Genomic DNA, 22,254 nt, shown 5'->3' with positions numbered 1-22,254 from the left:
GAATGTTTCATGACCATATAAAACGATTATCTGTTAGAGATGTAAGCATAGTACGTCAGGAAATTCTCAGGAAATTCCCATCTATGATATCAATATTACATCCATTCCGTGCCTAAGTTCTCTATACTGCAAACTTATGCGATTTTATTGACACTCTTCATTCTTACAATAGTAATGTAACTGCGAAAAGTTTTATTTTCTCTAGTTATGAATATATTAATTCACAGCACTATCTATTTCTATTGAAAAATCAGCCCTTTATATAAAGAAAGACTTACTTTCCGCACGCAGTTTTCGGCATTCGTACTGGAAGCTGATATACTTTTCGGTGTTTATACAATTATCTCCAAAGCGATGTGGGTCTACCAGACACTCCTGTTTTCCGCGACAGGCTATACACACCTAAGAAGTGAAAGAAAAATATCAACAAAAAATGAAACAGTTCCTTTTGTTTTGTTTTGTTGTAGTGACAGAATTTGAAAATAATTAAATTAGGCTATCAACCAATGCTTCAATAAAACTATTTACACGGGGGGGGGGGGGGGGGGGGGGAGGGCAGAAGCTAAATTTGCAGACCTTAACCCCTTACACCTGGATTAAAGCGACAATATTTCTGCGTGTTCACTGCTCGCCTAAAATAAGAATGAAAATGTCTGCTAAGTAGAAAAAAGAAGAAAAAAGTGGGAGGGGGGTACAACATTTTTTTACAAGGGGAAAGGGAAAGGGGTATATGCCTCGCTCCCCTGGATCCGCCAGTCAGAAGCTGTTCCAGAAAAATAATTTGGGGGCGCCTTGGTGGTGGTTGGGGTTACTGCATTCATTTTCTCCCCGTATCTCGAGATTTTTCTTCGAGCCCCCACCGCCCTAAATATAGATCAATTGGAGACAAAAAGATACTCTCTGAAGCAGATCTGCCGCCATACAGTGTCTGTTTGAAATGCAATGTAATTAATTGACATACCAGTTGGAATGTTGGCTCATATCGGCAATTGATGTCATCGGTATAGGAGGTACTGGTGTTACACACGTCGGTACCCATCCGACCGAAATTAGCCTCCAAGGGGTGTATAGCTGTTCCCTCCGGGCATTCCGCCCTCAGCTTATCGGGGTAACACGCGTAAGATGTCCTCAGATTCCTTGGGTCGAAATCTACATAGGAGGGTCAAGCAGAAAGGTGTCTGGCGGTCACTTGACTGAAACGAATTCCTGAATGATTATTTGTAAGAAAATGATATTGAATCGTTGCCCGTTGTGAGTCCTGTTAAAGGATTAAGAAATTAAGCCTCTATTTTGCAATGTTTTTCCAGAAAACAATTAGGAGAACGCCCCACCCCTACGCGCCCCCCCCCCACAAAAACACGAAAATATCGATCGTGAAACACCCTTTTATAATGTATTCATTTTCACTTTCAGCATTTCAAAGAGACTCATAGTCATAGGCAATTCAGCAATTCAATGATATTTTGTTTAAATGATATGTACAAATCGACGGGATGAACCCGTACGCCTGAAAATGCAACGACGTATTTTCACGGCCTTTGTCGCTTATTTTTAATGTCGATGAGTGTTTTGTACACCAAATTGCCCTTGATTTCTCACGACTATTGTCTTAAAATTTCAAAATTAACTATATTCGGGCAACCGCCACTCAGTGACGTAGTCTACTAGCATCTTTTACATACTTGTTACATTTCTTACGACAACATAACGTTGTATCAAAATTTGAAAACTAGAGTTGTTAATCGAGCAACAAATATCAGCCCCTCCCCCGAGCTACGTATGACTATGTCGTTGTTGACGTCAAATTGGAACAAAAATCATCTAATTGTGGATCGAATATGCTTGAAAATGATCGAACATGTTCGACATGATTAATCACTGCTTCTAGCTAGTTGCACCTATAGGGTGTAAACATATTCTTCCTAAGTACCTCCTTTTTAGTGATTTGCCTTCTTTTATAACTCAGCTAAAGACTTGCCTATTACGCACTGCTTAAAACTAGCCACTACCTCAGTCTTTCCCCAGATGAATCATGGGTAATATGTCTTTGCAGTGTCATTACCAGCGCATTGGATTAGGCAACGAAATATCGGTGCTGTTTCTGCATATCTAGGTTGTAGAACAGTCTTCCTTCATACCTTCTCTCTCCACTCTCTCCTTGAGGTCTACTTTCAAAACTACAAATTCCCGTTTGGGATTGGATTGGACTGGACTGGACTAGATTTGACTGGATCGGACTGGATAGGATCTAATGCAACCTGAAAGTTTTAGGACTTGCCTCTGAATTCACACTTCTGCTCGGTCTCCATGCATTCGAAACTGACTTCCAGGTACTTGCGGGTTCCCGCGCACGGGTCCACGTTGAAGAAAGTCGTATTCCTAGCTGGAAGTTTGCAACTTTGCTGTCCCTGGCAATGGAAGGCTACTGCGAACCAAGACAAGTCTGCTTTACAGTGCTGACTGTAAAAAAGAATTAGAGTAAATGAACAAGCGAAGATTAATAATATTACGTTATAAAGGCCAGGTTCCACGTGCACGATGAGTTGTGACAACTTTAAATATAACCAAGACCACTCTGCTTTACGGTTTCGACTGTAAAAAAGTAAATAAATTAATGAATCTGCTTAAATGTAAAAAGAATAGGGTTATTAAGGCCCGGTTCAACGCACTCGATATCTACCAAAAACTTTAAATAGGCTATTCCTGTAATGAAATGTACCTTTAACCATTCCGTTAGTTATGACGAAATATCTATCCCACGATTTTGTTTTTAAAGAGAGTTAATAAAACGAACAACTTTTTAAGTGTGAGATGGATATGGGCGTAATTACATTATCTGATTTCACTATTATTATCGCCATTTTACTTTCCCTTGCTTGTTGGTTACTTTTATTGGACCCCCACCACTTTTTTGTGTTTTAACCAACAATCATAACTTACAATTATAAAGTATATATATATAATACAGCACATATTTATTTTTTAAGCGCTATATGACTTATTTGTATGGAATTCTGGCATTGCATTGAAGTTTATAAGCTAGATCGAATTTATATTCAGTTTCTTTCTTTCTTTCCCTATTTTGGTATATAAAAAAAATAATTCCAGTAGCCCAGGCTGAGAGGGGCATTTTATAAGGTAAGCCTTATATCATATTTCCATCAGTCATACCGGGAGGATTGACCAGCGGGTCAAAGTGATTCAGTTCGCTATCCCACTCCCAAGCACGGGTGACGATAAATACTTAATAACGATAATACTAGTAATATGTTCATACATCATTTTGTTATATAAAAGATACTTACGGTTCGATTCCATTGATTTCGGCTTCCATATCTGGACAAAGTTTGGGGTTCATGTTACCCCATACAGCGCCATGAATGTTGATGTACTTTCCTTTGCAGTCAATAAGCATCGTTTCGTCTTCACACACATAATGTCGTTCTGTAACAAAGAAAAAAAAACTTGAAGTATTTCAATTAACCATCTTTAGTAATGTTAATTTCATGGTGATGTACTTTTCTTTGCAGCCACAAAATTTCACCCCAAGTATCCACAGGACTTTTAAAAAATGGATAAGTTCCACTTTTCGCATTTCAGAATCAGTGCCAATGTGTAGGTTGTGCTTTTTAAAAGAATAATTATAATTCGACCTGTGTATCATAAAATGTATCGTTGGCGCATAGATAAATAATGATTATATAACATTCCTGAACACGTATCCAGCAGTCGCCTTGATTGGTTTTTGAGCTTTGTACAAATTATAAGATAACTTTTATCGGGCCATTTAGAGATATAAGCTCTGAAGGGGCTTTTATAGACTCACTATGTGAGTCGGCGTAAAATAATTCAGTCACAAAATATAATCCATATCATTTAACCATCTCGAATAAAGTTGAATTAAAGATGTTAAAGCCTACCTCCCCCCCCCCCCCAAACAAAAAAAAAGTTAAAATGATTGTCGATGTGCTTAAGTGCGCCCCTCCCTTCTGTTCTAGATGCAGGCTCGGGTTCAGGGGAAACACTCTGTTCCTCATATGCAAAACACTTCTCACAACGAGGGAGTATACCTAGTGTTTTTTGGCCCTGTAATACACATCTGGTGATCTACATACAGATCTCCGAGTTAAGCTGCATATAGCCCTTTAAATATTACAAGTAGAAGAAGAAATGGTGAAGACGGGCTGTGTTTCATCATCTCAATAATTTACAATAGTACCGATATTTTGATTTTATCTTAAAGATTCAAATACCTCCAATATATTTTCGCAGGAGTCATAAGTCATCTATCTGCATTCAATACATTATGCGTGTGGTGTATGTGTGTGTGTGGGGGTGAGTGGGTGTGTTGTTTAACAAAACTTTACATTCAGAAAGATACTCCAACATAGTCTTGAAGCCTGTCCGGAAAAATCATCTTATATCGAAATGATTTTAACCTCTGAAAGGGACTTAGACGAAAACGTTGCCAGTCTGAATGATATTGACCGTAACTTTCGGGGATTTTCCAATACACACACTACAAACAAAAGCTGACAAAAGGTCTCGTCTAGATGGGGTGTCAAGCCACGGGACCACATTGTTTTGGTAAGAATATGTAGGGCTGTAAATTACAACAATATAAAAACTGACAAAATCGCCAATTAGGAAAGGGTGTATCACCCCCCCCCCCGGAAAGAAAGCCCCCACTAAAACGCCCTTAAAGCAATCGTTGCAGCCCCCCAAATAAATTGCCAGGATGTAAAGAAAAAGTCTGTTTTACATTCAGTTCAAATGTTCAAAGTACAATCTTGAGTATCATCATTTTTGCTAGATGCAAATAAACCCGATTTAGGGTCTGTTTTGAGGACTCTTGGTACCAAACCCGACAGCTACGGTCAGAATTACAATGTTTCTGTCAATCGGCTAACGTTGATGGGCCAAATAATATGAATACAAATAAAAATAATAATATTGGATATTTATATAGCGCACATATTATCTACCATGCATAGTGCTTATGATTATTGTAAGGCGTTCCAACTATTACCCCGGCTCTGCTAGGCAGCCAATTTCGACGCTCACAGCATTCAAGGAATTCCATCCTACCGGTACCCATTTAACACCTGAGTTGGGAGGGGCAAATGTAGATTAATATCTTGCCAACGGACATTAGTGTCGTGGCGGGAGTCGAACCGCAGACCCTCTGATCCTCAGTCCGACGACTTATCCACTAGACCACGACACCTCTAAGAATGAGGTGACAGTTCTGTCGAGACCGGCTCCTGACCTATACAATCATTGCAACGGCAATATCTAACAGCGTGTCCACACACAAAACAATCTATCGTATAAATCATCGTATAAATTTCAGAGTGTCCACACAAAAGAAACGTCGTATAAATAATCATCGTATAAATTCCAGGATGTCCTCACACAGAAGAAAGTAATTCTGAAACTCTACAGCGAAATGTCGTATAGGTGCGCAGTTTGCTACTGCGGTCATGAAATGGAAGCGGAAATGAGAGGTCTGGTCTCCTTTCGCTCGAGGTCACGTTAAGCCCCGCCAAGTTAGTTACACTAGTTACACTAGTTACGTCCACACACAACACCTTCCGTGATTAGGCGTGATTAGGCGTGATTCTTTATTGAGTTCTAGTTCGAAACGATGCCCAAACCTGCGTTTCGTTATACGACGTATCGTTAGTGAGCGTTCACACACACAATTTTATCTTATAACTATCGCGAAACTGTATAACTATCGCGAAACGGTATAGCTAATCACGCCTAATCACGGAAAATGTTGTGCGTGGACAGGGGGTAACAGACGAATTTACTTTAATCTCTTTAATTGTGAAACGTTTTCCTTCCCTGATGGCCTTGACCTAATTGTTCCTCTTTCAGGTCAAATCTCACCCAATAATGTAAATACATGTATCACCAATATGTGATCTTCATTTGTGTAATCCATTTAACACGAATTAAGGAGAATATCAGTAAGTTTAACTGAACACAGAATACAAGAAAAAGAAGTACTATTACAACGGAGAGGAACCATCAAGTTTTGCTGTTGATCATTAAAAAAAAATTTAAAAATATGTATAAGACTTGCCCCATTTGATAATGATAATTTTACATAAATAAGCCAAGTACAACCTTTATTCATGACTTGATATAGTAGAATAAAAATGTAATTTTGTTCAAAACAGTATGTAGAAAACATTTGCCTAATTTCCCCCTTAACTTTATTACTGTTATTGACATGCGTTATATGTCATCATGTAATGTACGTCGAAATCATCTCGTTGTGGGTAAAAAAATCAGACCTCACCCTTCTGAACTCTGTCTACGTCTACCCTCTACCTATATAAGTGTAAAGATTAATTTTATAAACTCATGTGATACAAGAGAGATTTAGTTGTATTTCTATTCTAAATCTGAACTTGAAATATACATGTATAGATTATTAGATTTGGTCAGATTCAAATATGTTCATGCTAAGCAGGCGATGCAAGAAACAGTATCTTCCTACTGATAATTAGCTGGTAGTGATAAAATTATAACAAATGAGTAAAAAGGGTGAAATTTTGCACAGTATCCGATAAAAAAACAGGAAAGCTATGAATTATTCAAGTTGTCAACAGTTAAACATAAGTAACTTAGCATTGTCCGGTATCTTTTACTGCCCTACCTCTTATTGTGTTGTAACCCATACTGAACATAAATTTAAGCACCTATCTACATTCTTTGTAAGTCTAGATCAGGAGCTGATCAGCCTTCGGTTGAAACAGACTGTACAACTAACTACATGCATGAAGGATAAAACTTCTCCAATCTATATATAAACACACACACAAGCGCACACACACCACACGCACACACATACATGTATTTATATATATATTATATAGTTATCTTGACAACAAATTATTGCAAAACTTCCTGTCCCGCCTATCTATTTAGATGGAATAAGAAAAATCAATATCTGCGCTGCTGCTCCTGTTAAAAAATAGAACTTTCTTTTGATATGCGACAGGACATCTGTTGGAAATTTGACAGATTTGTACGAAAATAACGATTTTTACCAATGTTGACATCTGCTGTATTTTTCCTGATGCTCTAAGGCTAAGCCACACCATGGAGTTACTAAAAGATGTTATATCGGATTTCCTCTTTGCTTTATTCTACAGGCATAGTAGAAATGCCTATTCATTTATTTCAGGGCAGCCATTTCTCAATGCGAAACCAACCACCCAAAACAAATTGCAAAAGAAATTAATCCACCACAGTGATTTTAGGAATATTCTTCTAAAAGATATACATTTTCAAAATATTATCATGAATATAATTTGCCTACTGCGCAAAATATCTTAAATAATAAATAAAGAAAGAAAGAAAGAAAGAGAGAGGAGCTACTAAGCCTAACCCCTAAGAAATCCATTGTGTGCGGGCAAGCACTGAATCCAATGACCGGGGTAAAAGTATATTTGTAAAGCGCTTAGAGACATCTGTATTAAACGCTATATAAAAATTAAATATTATTTTTTATTATTAATAAGAAAGGCATTTAGATGTTTTAATGCAACCTTTATAGAGGGCATGGACTCTGGAAATAGACCAGGAACCTATTCTTTACAAGCTTCGCTTTTCTATAGGTTCCTGCACATTTCACAGTTCGTACTTTTGTCTGGGTTTCCTTTAAATGATATTAGACGTCAAACAAATGTGATGACATATAACTTTGTAGTCTGATTACCTTGTCAATTACTATAATCATTTTTTTTTAAATTATGAAACAATATGTCTTTTATGTACACAGTTAAAATTTTAGTGAACATGTTGTTTAAAAGTTTAAACAACTTTGGATTAACGGGTGACCTGATCTAAGAGTTGTTTAAAATTAATGTTAAGCAACTCGAGTTGTTTAAAGTTTAAACACTAAGTTGATCAACATTTTGAACAACTTGTTTAAAATCACAATTTAAACAACCGGTGTTGTTTAAAGACGGTTGTTTAAAACGGAACTGTTGTTCAGTGGGGGTTGTTTACACCAACTGGGTTGTTGAAAGAAAGTTGTTTAAAACGGAGCTGTTGTTCAGTGGGGCTTGTTTACACCAACTGGGTTGTTTAAAAAGGAGCTGTTGTTCAGTGGGGGTTGTTTACAACAACTGGGTTGTTTAAAGAAAGTTGTTTAGAAAGGAGCTGTTGTTAAATAATAATAATACTATTGGATTCTTATACAGCGCACGTACCGACCTTGCAAGGTCCTCAAGGCGCTCCAACATTACCCGGCTATGCTAGGCTGCCAAAGGACATTAGTGCCGCGGCGGGACTCGAACCGTGGACCTTGTGAACGACAGTCCGGCGACGTTTCCACTCATCCACGACACCTCTACAGCTTGGTCGGCCATGATGTGAAACAAAGCTTTTAGCCAACGCGCACTTTACTGGCACGTGACACATGACGTCATATGTAAACAACACTGTCTAAAAGCTCTCGTGTAGTAAATATAGCAGTCATTAAATTTCAAACAGCGAATGTTTAACAAAATTACTTTCGTTTCGAGCAACATTGTTTACAATTTGTTCAACTGTTGTTTAAGATAGTGTACAACTGTAAGTGAACATCACTTTTTTAAGCAGCGTTTTTACTGTGTATATTTTGTTATCTGTATTATTTCTGCATGTGAAATGTGAATCAATAAACTCAAAACAATAAACTCAAACTCAAGGAAAGTTGCAGGAGTGAATGAAAATACATGGAAATATAGCTTTCATGTTTAAATAGGCTTTCCTCCTTTTTCTTCCTTTCCACAGCTTTTGTTCACAACAGAGGTAATTCCAGACTTTTCTTTATAATCCCAAATGCGATGGCTCAGTGGTAGAGCAGTGGTCTGGTAACCGGGAGGTCCCGGCTTCGAACTCAAGAAGATGCATTCGTGCCCTTTGATGAGACATTAACACTCATTACCAAGTCCTTCGGAGAGGACTGAAAGCCGTTGGTCCCCTGGTTGCTTACTTACAACCTTTGTTAGCAGTCAGGTTAAACATACACATAAACACCGCATACATTAATGGGTCACATCTAGCGTTATATATACTTATTATATACCCAGCTCAAACTACACAATCTAGCTGCGATCCAATTTTTAATAAATGTCAATGAGTATTAGAAATCTAAAGATACATCCTTCACTTGAGTTATAAATAATTATAAAAATTATAACAACCGAGTGCATTTTTATATGTACTCAGGTGTTAGTATTCATATGGTTATTGTTATCATTTTCATCATTTGTATAAATATATTCATTATCACTCGTAGGAAATGATCGACTGGTCTGACGGTATCTCCTGCGTTCCAAATTACCTCTCTAATTTATTGAAAATATTTCATATTTCTTATGTTATTGTATGCTTCGTACATGTTTATCGAATGATATAATTGAACATGATTTTTCATTTAATTACTTTTGTAAACATTGTATTCATTGTATTTGTTATTGTTCGAAATTTTGTACTTTGAATTTGAATTGTATATTTTTGAACGCAGAAATAAAATCAATCAAACAAACAAACATTGCAATTCTGAGCCGATTTAGTATTTCCTTCTAGAACAAAGCATGACATTCCTTGAAATTTAGATTTCAATAATCAGTTGACAATTTACATTCTCGATCGTGAATATTTTTGACGTAGGAATGTTCCTATCAAACGCTATTGCAAATTCTCCCCCAAAATCGGATCGTAGTCAGATCGTAGTCAGATCGTATAGATTGCGGTGGGATTAAGACCTACCTGACATAGCCGGGTCAAGGACCAATGCGGCCAGTAGCCAAAAGGCTAGTGTCCACGCCATACTGCGCGGCTCTTGGTAGGTAGGTATCTGGAATTATCAGTGGAAACAAAATTAAGTGTCAAATATTACATAAGTCTTAGGAGGAGAGAATATAGTGATTATCTAGGAAAAAATATTTCAAAGTTCGTGGGTTAACGAAACATCTCATGTTAGATAAATTTTTTTTAAAGTTGACGTAAATTGGAAGTAGGGTATTAGATAGCCCTTCATAAATATCTGTTTCTACAAAATCCATAGGATTTTTGATAAGAAGGCTTCCATGATTACACTGATACACTGCAAAATTCAGGGAATTAATTTGAAATTCATTTCAGTAGGAACACCAGGTCATACCGGAGCAAGAATAGTTTCAAATTAAAATTAACCATTCAAAAAGAGAAGTGTTTCGTATGCTAGTACATGTAGTTCCATGTCGTTCTAGTATAATCGAAATGTGAGCTTCTAAAATTCATTCTGAAAAGAGATTTTGCAAGTTTGAATAAACTCTCAATCAGAGGCGCCACAACCCCACCCCTTTTTTCAAGTACCCTCTTTTATTTTTATAAGTGCCCCTTTTTCTTGGTAAGAAATACCTATTCCCCTTTTTATTGGTGCACATTTTCGTCTCTGATCAGTGTCCCTTGTATTGACACGTGCCCCTTTTCACTGTAATAAGTACCCATTCCCCTTCTAATAAGTGCTCCTTTTCATCTTCAATGAGTGCTCCCTTTCACTTCAGATAAGTGCCTCTTTTATTGACACGTGCCCCTTTTCATTGAGATAAGTGCGCTATCCCCTTCTGATGAATACCCTTTTCCATCTTTGATGAGTGCCCCTTTTTTATCTCTGATAATTGCCCGTTTTATTTTGACACGTGCCCATTTTCCTTTCTAATAAGTGTCCATTTTCCTTCTGATGAGTGCTCCGTTCCCTTCTCACGAATGCCTCATTTTCACCCCCTGATCAATGCCCCTTTTCTTTCAACGGTTATCCCTTTTCCTTTATAAGAAGTGTCACTTTTCCATAATCATAAGAGCCTCTTTCCATCACTGGTAAGTGCCTCTTTTCAGGTGCGAGAAATGCCACTCCCCCCCCCCCTCTGATAATTGCCTCTTTTATTTTGACACGTGCCCCTTTTTCTTTCTAGTAAGTGCCCTTTTACCTTCTGATAAGTGTCCCCTCTTCCTTTCTCCGAAACATGCACCCCTAATTTAAAGCGACTAAGAGCAACTTGTTTGCATTTAGAGTTGATATTATTATGTTACTTATTAAATATAGTTTAGTCTTTCATGATTAGATTGTGCTGTTTCTCCCCTCTTTATAGGATGTAGTTGTTCTCACTGGGACCGCACAAATCTTAAATTTGTTTGCTCGATGTATACTCGGACCATCACATCTAACTGCAAGTATGATGATCAAGCAGTTTCTTGGACCATGTATAGAGAGAGACAAATATTGAAATCATCCCTGATGATATTATCACAATGTATGGGGTATATACCAATGTCTAAAATTTTCGCTTTGAGGTTTCCCTTTGTAGGTGCCAACTTTTTTTTCTTCTTCTAGAAAGAACCCTTTTTTATGCTGGTTCCCCCCCCCCCACCCCCCCCCCCCCCCTCTTCAATTTGGAAAACGCTCCGCCGCCCGCCGTCCCTGCTCTAAATTAAAGGTACTATGTCCCTTTTGCAGCCAACCTCAAATTCTGTAGAACTTTGCAGGAATTATGAATATGTCATGTATGTCCTATATGTGAAATTTAAACGTTAGCAGTGTCCTCATATTCAAATTATGCAATGAAACCCGTTTACTTGCTAGACTTCACTGTCAGACACTATTGAGTGACTGACTGGCATTTTTCCTTCTTTGGTAATAACATACATGAAAAGAGTTGCAAAGGGTACATGAGCATTTGTCTACGTCAATAACCCACTTCTTGTGATGGTAAAGATTAAACTGATTGAATCTTTGCGCAGCATAAAACGTTACAATTCGGTACAATTGTCTGAAAATCAAGACTTTTACTTTTGGGCTCTATAGCCCTAAAGTCGATTTGACAACTAATAGTCGTTATTTTCCCACTTGAAGACATTTTCAAGCCCCACCTTTTTTAGGGAAGTTCTAAATTAGTATTATCTTTCAAATGCAGCTGGAATTTAACTTTTTTTCATTTTTTTGGCCTGCAAATGGGACATAGTACCTTTAATATGAAAGAGACATGCACGTCGACTACTCAACGCACCAGTGCGCGCTCTCATAAAATAAGGCTTGCACGGAACCCAAGTCCAGCCAGGATTTGGTGCGAGCAATTTTATGTTATTTATTATTTTCTTCATATTTTATATCAGTAAACCCATAGAATGCCGGATGAAGTTTTTTAGGTTAAGTTTATACATTCTAGCAGGACAAAATTATTCTTTAGGTACACTTGTAAGCTGTTTAATGCAAGCAATTTTGTTTCCATGTAGGTGCGAATAGGTGTGTATGGGGGACGTGTGGGTGCATATGGATGAGTGTTGCAATATTCAAAGTTTATAAATGAGAGAGCAAAACTACATCATTATTTGAAAGAAGCAAATAATTGAATTTAAGCTCTGTTAAAAGAGGCTAACGCCAAGTTGAGTCAAGTAGAACGAGAAAACTTTCAAGGAATTAATCTGGTTTTCTTTTCCATCTTGTGTATATTTCGTAGTCGCGTGGTTTAAACACTTGACTAGAGTTACAAAGGACGTGGGTTCAATCCCCCACACGGCATAATAGTTTAAATAACGATGATGGGCAATTCAATTATAGACTAATTTGTTTTTAAAAACACATATGAATAACGGTATACATATTCGTACAACAAATTATCATGATGGTATTTTGGTCGACGTGAAATTTAGAAGAACTACACTTTTTTTTAAACCTTAACCCCATTTTATCCCCCCCCCCCCACAGGAATTAAAAAAAAGTTCTCACCAAACGATTCCATGCAATATGCCATTGACAAACAGCCTTCGTAGCAGTACAAACAATACAATAAAAAAATAAGTAAAAAAAGCCAATGACCTGACGATTGAACATAGTAAAAGTGATTGTTTAATCGAAACCATTTTCTTTTTTAATTTGTCCTCCTTCAAAGTAAAGTCTGAAATACAGTTTTCACTGTACATGTAATAATACAGTTAAGTTGATGATAGTAGACACATTTCATCAAAATAGTCTTCTAATCTTTTTACAGAATATTCCATTTTGAAAACTTTGCTGATATTTAGCACAATGGAGTTTTTTGGTACTAAAAAAGCAAAAAAGTTCAGATTTCCTTGCAATGTTGAACGTTGGCCTAGATTTGGAATGGTGGAATGATTGTGAATGGCTGGGCGTGGTTCACTTTTTATGGACTATGAAATACGTTTTAAAAATATCGTTAATGAGATTTGAAAAGACTTACCCTAGTCGAAACAACTGTAATTCCTATATGTCGATCTCTCAAATAGTCATAAACTCTGGATTACTAACAGTGTCTGTGCAGGTTTCGTACCTGGTCTCGCTCCACCGTTGCGACAAGCTTTCACATAAGTTCTAGTGCAACCCACTTGCGCTAGAATTGAAGACTGCAAGATTTATCCCAGACTGATCCCACAATTTAGTTTGCGTGGCAGAAAATAGGAGTTCCTGTTTGTGCAATATTCCGCGACTCGCAATTGTTTCAAGCGATTAAAATCAATATTCAAATTCATAATATATCGATCTCGATCTTGTGTTTTAGTAGACCCAGCATTCCTACGGTGTAGGGTTTATTACTTGGGAAAACGTTCTATTGTGTTACTATTAAAACATGTGGTCATGGCTAAAAAAAACAATCTCCCTGCACAGACATGGGTTAAAGCTGCAACGATTGGATGTTATGATGTACAGATTACAGGTACAAATGGTATAGTCTTTCATTTATATAATTACCTTAAAAGATCAAAGAGCAATTGTCGTTTGCTAAATGAAATCAATTCCAATCTTGTTCTTTCATGTCATTATCATGATTATTATCATTATGATGAACAAACGGTCCAAGGTGGCATTGTTAGATACTATTTTGTTGATATGGACCATAAATGCGATAAATCGTTTACCGTTTTTTTTTTTTTTTGTTATTCAAAAAATGTTTAAAGAATACAAATATATATATTAAAGCTTTCAAAACTGAAAATATCAGAAAAAAGAAAGAAAAAAATTCCCGACCGACCGACTCAATGTTTTGGCACCTAAGGGGCAATACAACATCTTTTTGTTTTTGTTTCGCCCTTATGAATACTGAGCATATCTGCATCAAGTTTGTATCAAGCAGTATGCATTTCTTTTTCATAGAGTCACCGATGAGGTTTGTATTCAAAACTTCAGGGAAGGTGAGAAGAAAAAAAAACCCTCCTGGTTTAAGTCGAAGGGACAAAGATTTCGGATAGATACATATTTTCTATTATTATTATTATTATTATTATTTATTTGACCAATCAGAAAACATACAATGAGTATAACAATCAGATAATACATAGACATTTCATAATACATACAAACAGCTTTAGGAAAGTGGAGAGGAGATAGAGAGAAGGATACAATCTGCTGGTCAGGGGTGACAAAAGCAATTTAAATTGCTATTACTCGAAAGCATGTCACCCCAACAGTCTGCATCCTGGAAAATTAAGAGTAAAGAATAGGATAAAAATTCACAATATGACAAAATAAATAAATATATATATATATATATATATATATATATATATCAGGATAACAATAGTTGGAGCAATTACTATTATATTCTTACTTCCTTACTTTCATTACATTATTATGTCATTACAATGGCTTTACGTTCATCACATAAATATAAAAACTTTCAAATCAATAACCTGGCGCTTACATTAGAAACATTTGATATGATTATTATTGGGAAGGAAAGTTACATAATGGTATAAAATGCTTAACAATAATTTCTAACTTTCAAAATGAAATGAATAACATTGTAATCTGAAGCTTAATATGTACTAAACGGAACGAAGAAATGAGCTTGCAATATTGATATTATTTCTAAGTGACAAATTAAACAAATTAGTCCGTTATGATCAAGGTAAGATGTATAATTAATCTTAGGGTTTCCAAAAAGGCACAGTAAAATTACATATCAGTTGCTTTTAAGTGACGATCAGCTTGAGAGAAATGGACAGAATTTGAAATCAGACATGAGTATACATCTTACACTGTATCATATTAATTATTGCTCCTAAAAACTATACTTATTTCAAAGGATTCTAAAGAAGGAACAAATAGTTTTAAAGGAAAAAGGAAAAGAAACTTTATTCTCCCATTAATCTTGGAGGCCTCATGAATGTCCCTGGTATTTCCAGGCACATAGTTTGACCAGATACATGTACTGTCAAACCTGTCTATAAAGGCCACTCAAGGGAATCAGGCACATATTTTGACCAGATACATGTACTGTCAAACCTGTCTATAAAGACCAACCAAGGGAATCAGGCACAGATTTTGACCAGATACATGTACTGTCAAACCTGTCTATAAAGGCCAACCAGAGGAATCAGGCACAGATTTTGACCAGATACATGTACTGTCAAACCTGTCTATATAGGCCACTCAAGGGAATCAGAAAAAATGGCCACTGTGGACAGGTGGACTTTCTAGGCAGGTACTACAACTAAATTTCTACGTACGTATGTACAATATAGGTACATGTAGGTAGGTAAGTAGGTGCTATTTGTAGACTTCTCTTCTGCATTTAATACGACAGTTCCTCGAACCTTGGTGTTGTGAATCCCAAATTATGCCAATGTTTAAGGGATTTCATGACAAACAGAGTGCAACAAGTACATTTTGGAGATGTTATGTCCCAAGATAGACGACTTACCACAGGCACTCCGCAAGGAAGTGTGCTCTCGCCCATCCATTATACCTTGCTTACTAGTGATTTCTCTTGTTCGACTGCTTCATCTTGTCACGTAGTAAAAATGCAGATGATACTTGTATCATTGGCTTGATCAACAACACCGCTGAAGTTGCAGATAGGGACACAGTTGATAAAGTTGTTCCTTGGAACGAAAAGAATTAACTTGTTCTAAATGCCACACAAACTTATGAAATGATCTTTGACTACAGAAAAAACGTTGGCACAAATAACGTGCCCCTGTACAATGATGGGGAAAAGCCATACAACAGATGGCTGAATGTAAATACCTAGGAATTGTAATTGATAACAAACTGAAGTGGGATAGTAATACCAAGGTAATACAAAGCAAGGGTAACCAGCGTATGTATTTTCTAAGAAAGATGGAAGCATTACATGTGAAAAATGAAACAATGGTCATTCAGTCAGTCATCTGTTTCTGCTGTCTAGCCTGGTTTAACAGCCTTAGTGAGAAAAACAAAGCAAATTTGACTAGGATAGTGAAACATGCCAGCAGAGTAATTGGGGTCTCTGTGAAAGAGCTTGAAGATGTTGCAGAAAGGGCATTATTAGGGACTTTTAGATTTGCACGTCGACATAGTGGACTGCTACGTGTGACGTCCTTTTAAGGTACTGTCAGTGCCTTATAAGGAAGTCACACGTAGCAGTCCATTATGTCGACGTGCAAATCTAAAAGCCCCTTTTGGCTAAGCTGCATAGGGAAGTGGTCTTTAATAGATCAGGAAGAATTAGGCTACCTAGAATAAGAACTAATAGGTTCGGCAGGTCCTTTCTCCCAAGTGCAATGAAAGCATTTAACAACAATTTATGTAGATGAGTAACATTTTCACATCCCGAGTACTTCTCATACCCTCTCATTCTCATTCTCTTTCTCATTCTCTTTCTCTCTCTCTCCCTCACTCTCTCTCTCTCTCTTTCTCTCTCTCTCTCTCTCTCTCTCTCTCTCTCTCTCTCACTCTCTCTCTCTATACAGTGCGTCCCAGAAAAAAACGAAATCGAGAATTATCGATGTTTTATCATAACTTAATCACGATTATAATTAATGAATGACACCTATTTGTAAAGCTTAGATTCTCTTCCTCCATTTGATGCAACTAATATAATGCATTTTTCACGCGTGAGTGATTAAAATGAATTTGAAGAGAGGAAACCAAAAAAATCATTTGGCGGACGGTATCTGAATTTCAAAGAGAAAATGTACTAGCATACAGTTGTCTTTTTGGCATGCATATTAGTGTTTCATATGTTATGTTACAGTACTAAGCACAGGTGCAATAATAATAATGTCTATTACAAAGCAATGTTTTGAATGAAATTGTATATGTATCATCTCACACTGAACTGTTCCTCTCTTCCATTCTCCCCCTCTCTCTCTCTCTCTCTCTCTCTCTCTCTCTCTCTCTCACTCTCCCTCTCTCTCTCTCTCTCTCCCTTTCTTCCTTCCTCCCTTTCTCTCTTTCTCTCTTTCTTTCTCTCTCTTGTCTCTCCTCTTTGACATCCAGTATGATGTACGGTTAGTTTATGTCTGCTACCGAAGATATAGTTATTATCCGAAATTTTTAATAATTGATGAATAATTTATTTTAGATATTGGCTGTGCTTTGTTCTATTTATAAAGGACCGCTATTCATTTTTTCCGCGTTATGGATAGCGGTCCTTATGAATTACAGTCCTTATTAATAATGGTCCTAATGAATAGCGGTCCTTATGCATAGCGGTCCTTATGGATAGCGAGCTTGACCCTATAGTTATCATAGAACGATACAAGGAAACCATCAACGACAAGGGTTCGATCCCAGTCCGGCACTGACGTCCTTTTTCGTCGTTAGCTCTGACCGGGTTAATAGGGACTTTTAGATTCGCACGAAGACAATGGGGATTGCTACGATCGACGTCCTTTTAATGCACTGCCTTGAATAGACGTCACAAGTATCAGTCCGCGGAAATCTAAAAGTCCCTAATAGGAGCGTCACGACAGGACGGGCATGTGCGCAGTACAGGAGTCACCATGATTATTGTTATTATCAAGCGAATCTTTCTAGATGTTCGTGTATATCATCGTTTTCATGGTACTTGAATATATTGTCCGGATTCGGTGATCAAGCGAATGGAACAATGATTATGCATTGTAAATCGCTGAGCCTGTCATTAATAATATCATATTTTCAACAATGCCAGGAAAGTTTGATTGCCACACTATTTACAAAGTTGTCATGTGTTGATATTATTTTTAAAGTGGCCGTTGTACAAAAGCATGAGGGGCGTTTCGCGCAAAACTGCTTATGACCTTGTTGACAATAAAATGGATGGTGCTCCCAAGTGTAACCTCTTTTTTCCATTGTGTTGCCGAGCAACGTTTGACGTCAGTTTAAATCAATATTGGAATTTATTGCACAATCACTGCCAACCGCGTCAATCAGAAAGGGCTGAAAGATTTTTGGTTTCCCGATTCTTTCCCCGGCGAAACGCTTGGTGTACTCGATATCAACCATTCCTTAACATTATAATAATACTGCTAGTGGTTTCTTGTATCGCGCTCGTGTCCTTCAACGTATCCGGACACCTACCCCCTGGACATCCACCCCGGGATAACCACCCCCAGTCAACTACCCCTAGGACAACTACCCCGGACAACTACCCCAAGATAACTACTCCCTAGGACAACTACCCCTCAGACAACAACTACCCGGACAACTCCCCCTAGGATAAATGTTCGGGGGTAGGTGTCCTAGAGGATGGTCGTTGTAGGGGGTTGTTGTCTGGGGATAGTTGTCCGGGGGTAATTTTCCGGGGCTAGTTGTCCTAGGGGTAGTTGCCCGGTGGTATTTGTCAGGGGGTAGTTGTCCTAGGGGGTAGTTGCCCTAGGGTTAGTTGTCTGGGGGTAGTTTTCCAGGGGTAGTTGTCCTAGGGGACAGTCGTCCTAGAGGGCGGTTGCCCTAGAGGTTTGTTGTTCTAGGGGTAGTTGTGCTAGGGGCTAGTTGACTGGGGGTGGTTATCCGGGGTGGTTGTCCAGGGGGTAGGTGTCTTAGAACCGTCTTTCAAACTTGACACTCTTCGCGCTCCTAAAGCGACCTCGATCGGCATTAGCATGGCCGCCATTTTGGCGCTCGATCATTTAAAGGAGTTTAATTCCTGCCCGGAGTACCCGTTGACCTCACCTAGGTCGAGTGTAGCAAATGTAGATTAATATGTTGTCAAAGGACGTTACGGCAGGGACTCGAACCCCGTACCCGGTGGTTCACAGTCCGGTGACTTGTCCGTAAGACCACAACACCTCTACATTGTTGTTGAAAGCACTAGGTCCAAGCTACTGTTCATGGGAGGCAACACCTCAAGCTCATTTTTCCTGATTGAGGTGTCATATGAAAGGGCAGAAACTCAACTTTCTAGAAATGTGAATTTTTTTTCGAAATTCAGATACCGCCCGCCAAATGTCTTTTTGGTTTCCTTCCTTCAAATTGCTTTTAATCACTCATGCGTGATTATGATAGAACATCGATACTTCTCGGTTTCGTTTTTTCTGGGACGCACTGTATTACAAGTGTAGATTTCTTTAAACATGCTCTCAAAACTCATTTGTTCAAAGCGGCTTTCCAGTAGATTTAGATTTATTTCCACATTGTTGTTGTTCATTCTCCTCCCCCTTCTTTACCTCTTGTCGCTCTCTCTCTCTCTCTCTCTCTCTCTCTCCCTCTCGTCTTCCTCTTTCTTTCTCTCTCAGTCTCTCCTTCCTCTCTCTCTCCTTCATCTCTCTCTCTCTCTCTCTCCTTCCTCTCTCTCTCCTTCCTCTCTCTCTCTCTCTCTCTCTCTCTCCCTCTCGTCTTCCTCTTTCTTTCTCTCTCAGTCTCTCCTTCCTCTCTCTCTCCTTCATCTCTCTCTCTCTCTCTCTCCTTCCTCTCTCTCTCCTTCCTCTCTCTCTCTCTCTCTCTCTCCCCCTCTCGTCTTCCTCTTTCTTTCTCTCTCAGTCTCTCCTTCCTCTCTCTCTCCTTCATCTCTCTCTCTCTCTCTCTCTCCTTCCTCTCTCTCTCCTTCCTCTCTCTCTCCTTCCTCTCTCTCTCTCTCTCTCTCTCCCCCTCTCGTCTTCCTCTTTCTTTCTCTCTCAGTCTCTCCTTCCTCTCTCTCTCCTTCATCTCTCTCTCTCTCTCTCTCTCTCCTTCCTCTCTCTCTCTCTCTCTCTCTCTCTCTCCTTCCGCTCCCTCTCTTTTTCTCTCTTTCTCCATCTTTCTATCTTTCCTGCTCTTTCTCTTTCTTCACTATATTATCTCTCGGTCTCTTATCCTTTCTTTCTTATTGTATCACTTTCCTTCCCTCTCTCCTCCTCTTCCTCTCTCTCTCTCTCTCTCTCTCTCTCTATCTCTTTCCCCTTTTAACCTCTTTTCTCTACATCTTTTCCTTCTCTCTTTCTCACTTTGAATTCATATTTTGTTGAGGTACATATACCCCTTTTCCTTTGTATTTTTTGTTTTTGTTTTACATTTGGTACACAATTTAGGATAAACATGTGACATAATACGTGTACTTATACCTGTAAACGATGCTGTTTTAAATTGTACTCCCGTTTTTAAATTGCAGTGTATATCCATGTGCAATTCAGTATTATAACTGCGATGCATGATTCAATAAATACCATGCCATACCATACCATTTTTGTGTGTATTTGGGTGTACTTATAGTTCTTATTCTCCATGCGCCTGGAACTCATTAGTAATGTGAAGTTGGTGCATTAAATATACTCTTTATTATTATTAATCTGCCTTCATTTGAAGAAAACCATCGACGATTTATTTTAATGATGATGATGATGATGATAATTATGATGCAATGATGACGTGATAATGAAATGTTTGCATAAGGGTTTCGTATGGAGCTTGTTGCAGTGGTAATATTTCGTGTAGTATTCATCAGTTACTGAGTATGTATATATTTAAATTAACAATTATGTTTGTTTCCAATGCACCAGAATAAGAATAAACATCGAATTGGTTTGACAAATCCATTTGAAGAGGCCAATCACAAAACAATATAACCACAATTGTTGAATGTGTACATTTCCCAGCCTTGAAAAGAGATGGTTTATATGACGAGACAGAAAATGCACTGTTATACAACATTTTTTCTTTAAAATAATGACACAAAATCAGACCTGTAAATTAGTTTTGAATCTTCGTGAATTGAATTATTTTGCAGTTTACTAGGAATTCTCTGTTTGCAGAGGTTTGTGGTAAAAAATGTTGGTAAAACGAACAATAGTTAAGACGTGGTATTATTATTTTGTGATTTTGTATTAATAATTGTTTTGATTAGATATCCTTGTGCGGGATGAGATGGTAAGGAAAAGGAATTATTTATCACAATTTGATGTGTGCTTAAAATAATCAACCACTGTGTAGGATATACTGATAAAGCATCGATACTTCTCGGTTTCGTTTTTTTCTGGGACGCACTGTATAGTGTATCTAAGGATTACACGATAGGCCCTCTTCTGAACGCGCTATAGATCAAAAGCATGTTGTGCAGTGATTGCCGATGAGCAGATGGGGGCGGCATATTCTGAAACCAGTCCGATGTACGCTATAGATATTGACCAGTTCAGATTGTTGGAGCCCCCAGAAGCTCAGGGGTTTTATACATTAAATTATCGTCAGATGAGTATATTTTATATCTTATTTGTGACACTGGCAGGTCACTAATTGGCGTGGGGTCCCGAAGCTCAGGGGTTTTAGGCAATAAATTACGATCAGATGAGCATATTTTGATACCTTATTTGTGACACTGGCCGGACACAAATTGGTGTTGGGTCCAGGGGGCAGAGCCCCCAGAAGCTCAGGGGTTTTATACATTAAATTATCGTCAGATGAGCATATTTTATACCTAATTTGTGACACTGGCAGGTCACGAATTGGCGTGGGGTCCAGGGGGCGGAGCCCCCGGAAGCTCAGGGGTTTTGGGCAATAAATTATGATCAGATGAGCATATTTTGATACCTTATTTGTGACACTGGCAGGTCACTAGAATTGGCGTGGGGTCCAGGAGGCGGAGGCTCAGGGGTGTTAGGCAATTGTTACGATCAGATGAGCATCCAGGGGCCGCCTAAGGGTCATTGGTTGGATTCGGGGGGAGGGGGCAGAGCCCCCAGAAGTTAAGGGGTTCTGTGCAATACATTACGATCAGATGAGCATATTTTGATACCTTATTTGTGACATTGGCCGGACACAAATTTGTGTTGGGTCCAGGGGGCGGAGCCCCCGGAAGCTCAGGGGTTTTGGGCAATAAATTATGATCAGATAAGCATATTTTGATACCTTATTTGTGACATTGGCCGGACACAAATTGGTGTTGGGTCCAGGGGCGGAGCCCCCAGAAGCTCAGGGGTTTTATACATTAAATTATCGTCAGATGAGTATATTTTATATCTTATTTGTGACATTGGCAGGTCACTAATTGGCGTGGGGGTCCTGAAGCTCAGGGGATTTAGGCATATTTGAACTGT

At 38.2% G+C, this 22,254-nt stretch overlaps 1 protein-coding gene across 1 annotated transcript; it reads right to left on the bottom strand.

Annotated features, from left to right (window-relative positions):
• Window positions 1–2,267: 2,267 nt before the first annotated feature.
• Window positions 2,268–9,854, bottom strand: LOC115928555 (L-rhamnose-binding lectin ELEL-1-like). Its single transcript, XM_030995865.1, has 3 exons — window positions 9,778–9,854; window positions 3,306–3,444; window positions 2,268–2,460 (listed from the first exon to the last, which is right to left on the bottom strand). The coding sequence occupies exons 1-3, from the start codon at window positions 9,836–9,838 to the stop codon at window positions 2,268–2,270; spliced, it is 393 nt and encodes a 130-aa protein (XP_030851725.1). The 5' UTR covers window positions 9,839–9,854.
• Between the last annotated feature and the right edge of the window lie 12,400 nt (window positions 9,855–22,254).

Source organism: Strongylocentrotus purpuratus, unplaced genomic scaffold (assembly GCF_000002235.5).
Source record: "Strongylocentrotus purpuratus isolate Spur 01 unplaced genomic scaffold, Spur_5.0 spur5_scaffold_3, whole genome shotgun sequence".
In the NCBI taxonomy this organism is placed as follows: Eukaryota; Metazoa; Echinodermata; class Echinoidea; order Camarodonta; family Strongylocentrotidae; genus Strongylocentrotus; species Strongylocentrotus purpuratus.
Note: the sequence above shows the minus strand (reverse complement) of the source record. Positions and strands in the feature narration are given on the sequence as shown.

Bases quoted from the DNA above. Each gene is read 5' to 3' on its own strand.
- LOC115928555 (XM_030995865.1), bottom strand. From the start codon at position 9,838: ATGGCGTGGACACTAGCCTTTTGGCTACTGGCCGCATTGGTCCTTGAC. The intron at 3,445-9,777 runs GTAGGTCTTAAT...TCTTTGTTACAG, and splicing joins CCTTGACCCGGCTATGTCAG to AACGACATTATGTGTGTGAA. The intron at 2,461-3,305 runs GTAAGTATCTTT...TCTTTTTTACAG, and splicing joins GAAATCAATGGAATCGAACC to TCAGCACTGTAAAGCAGACT.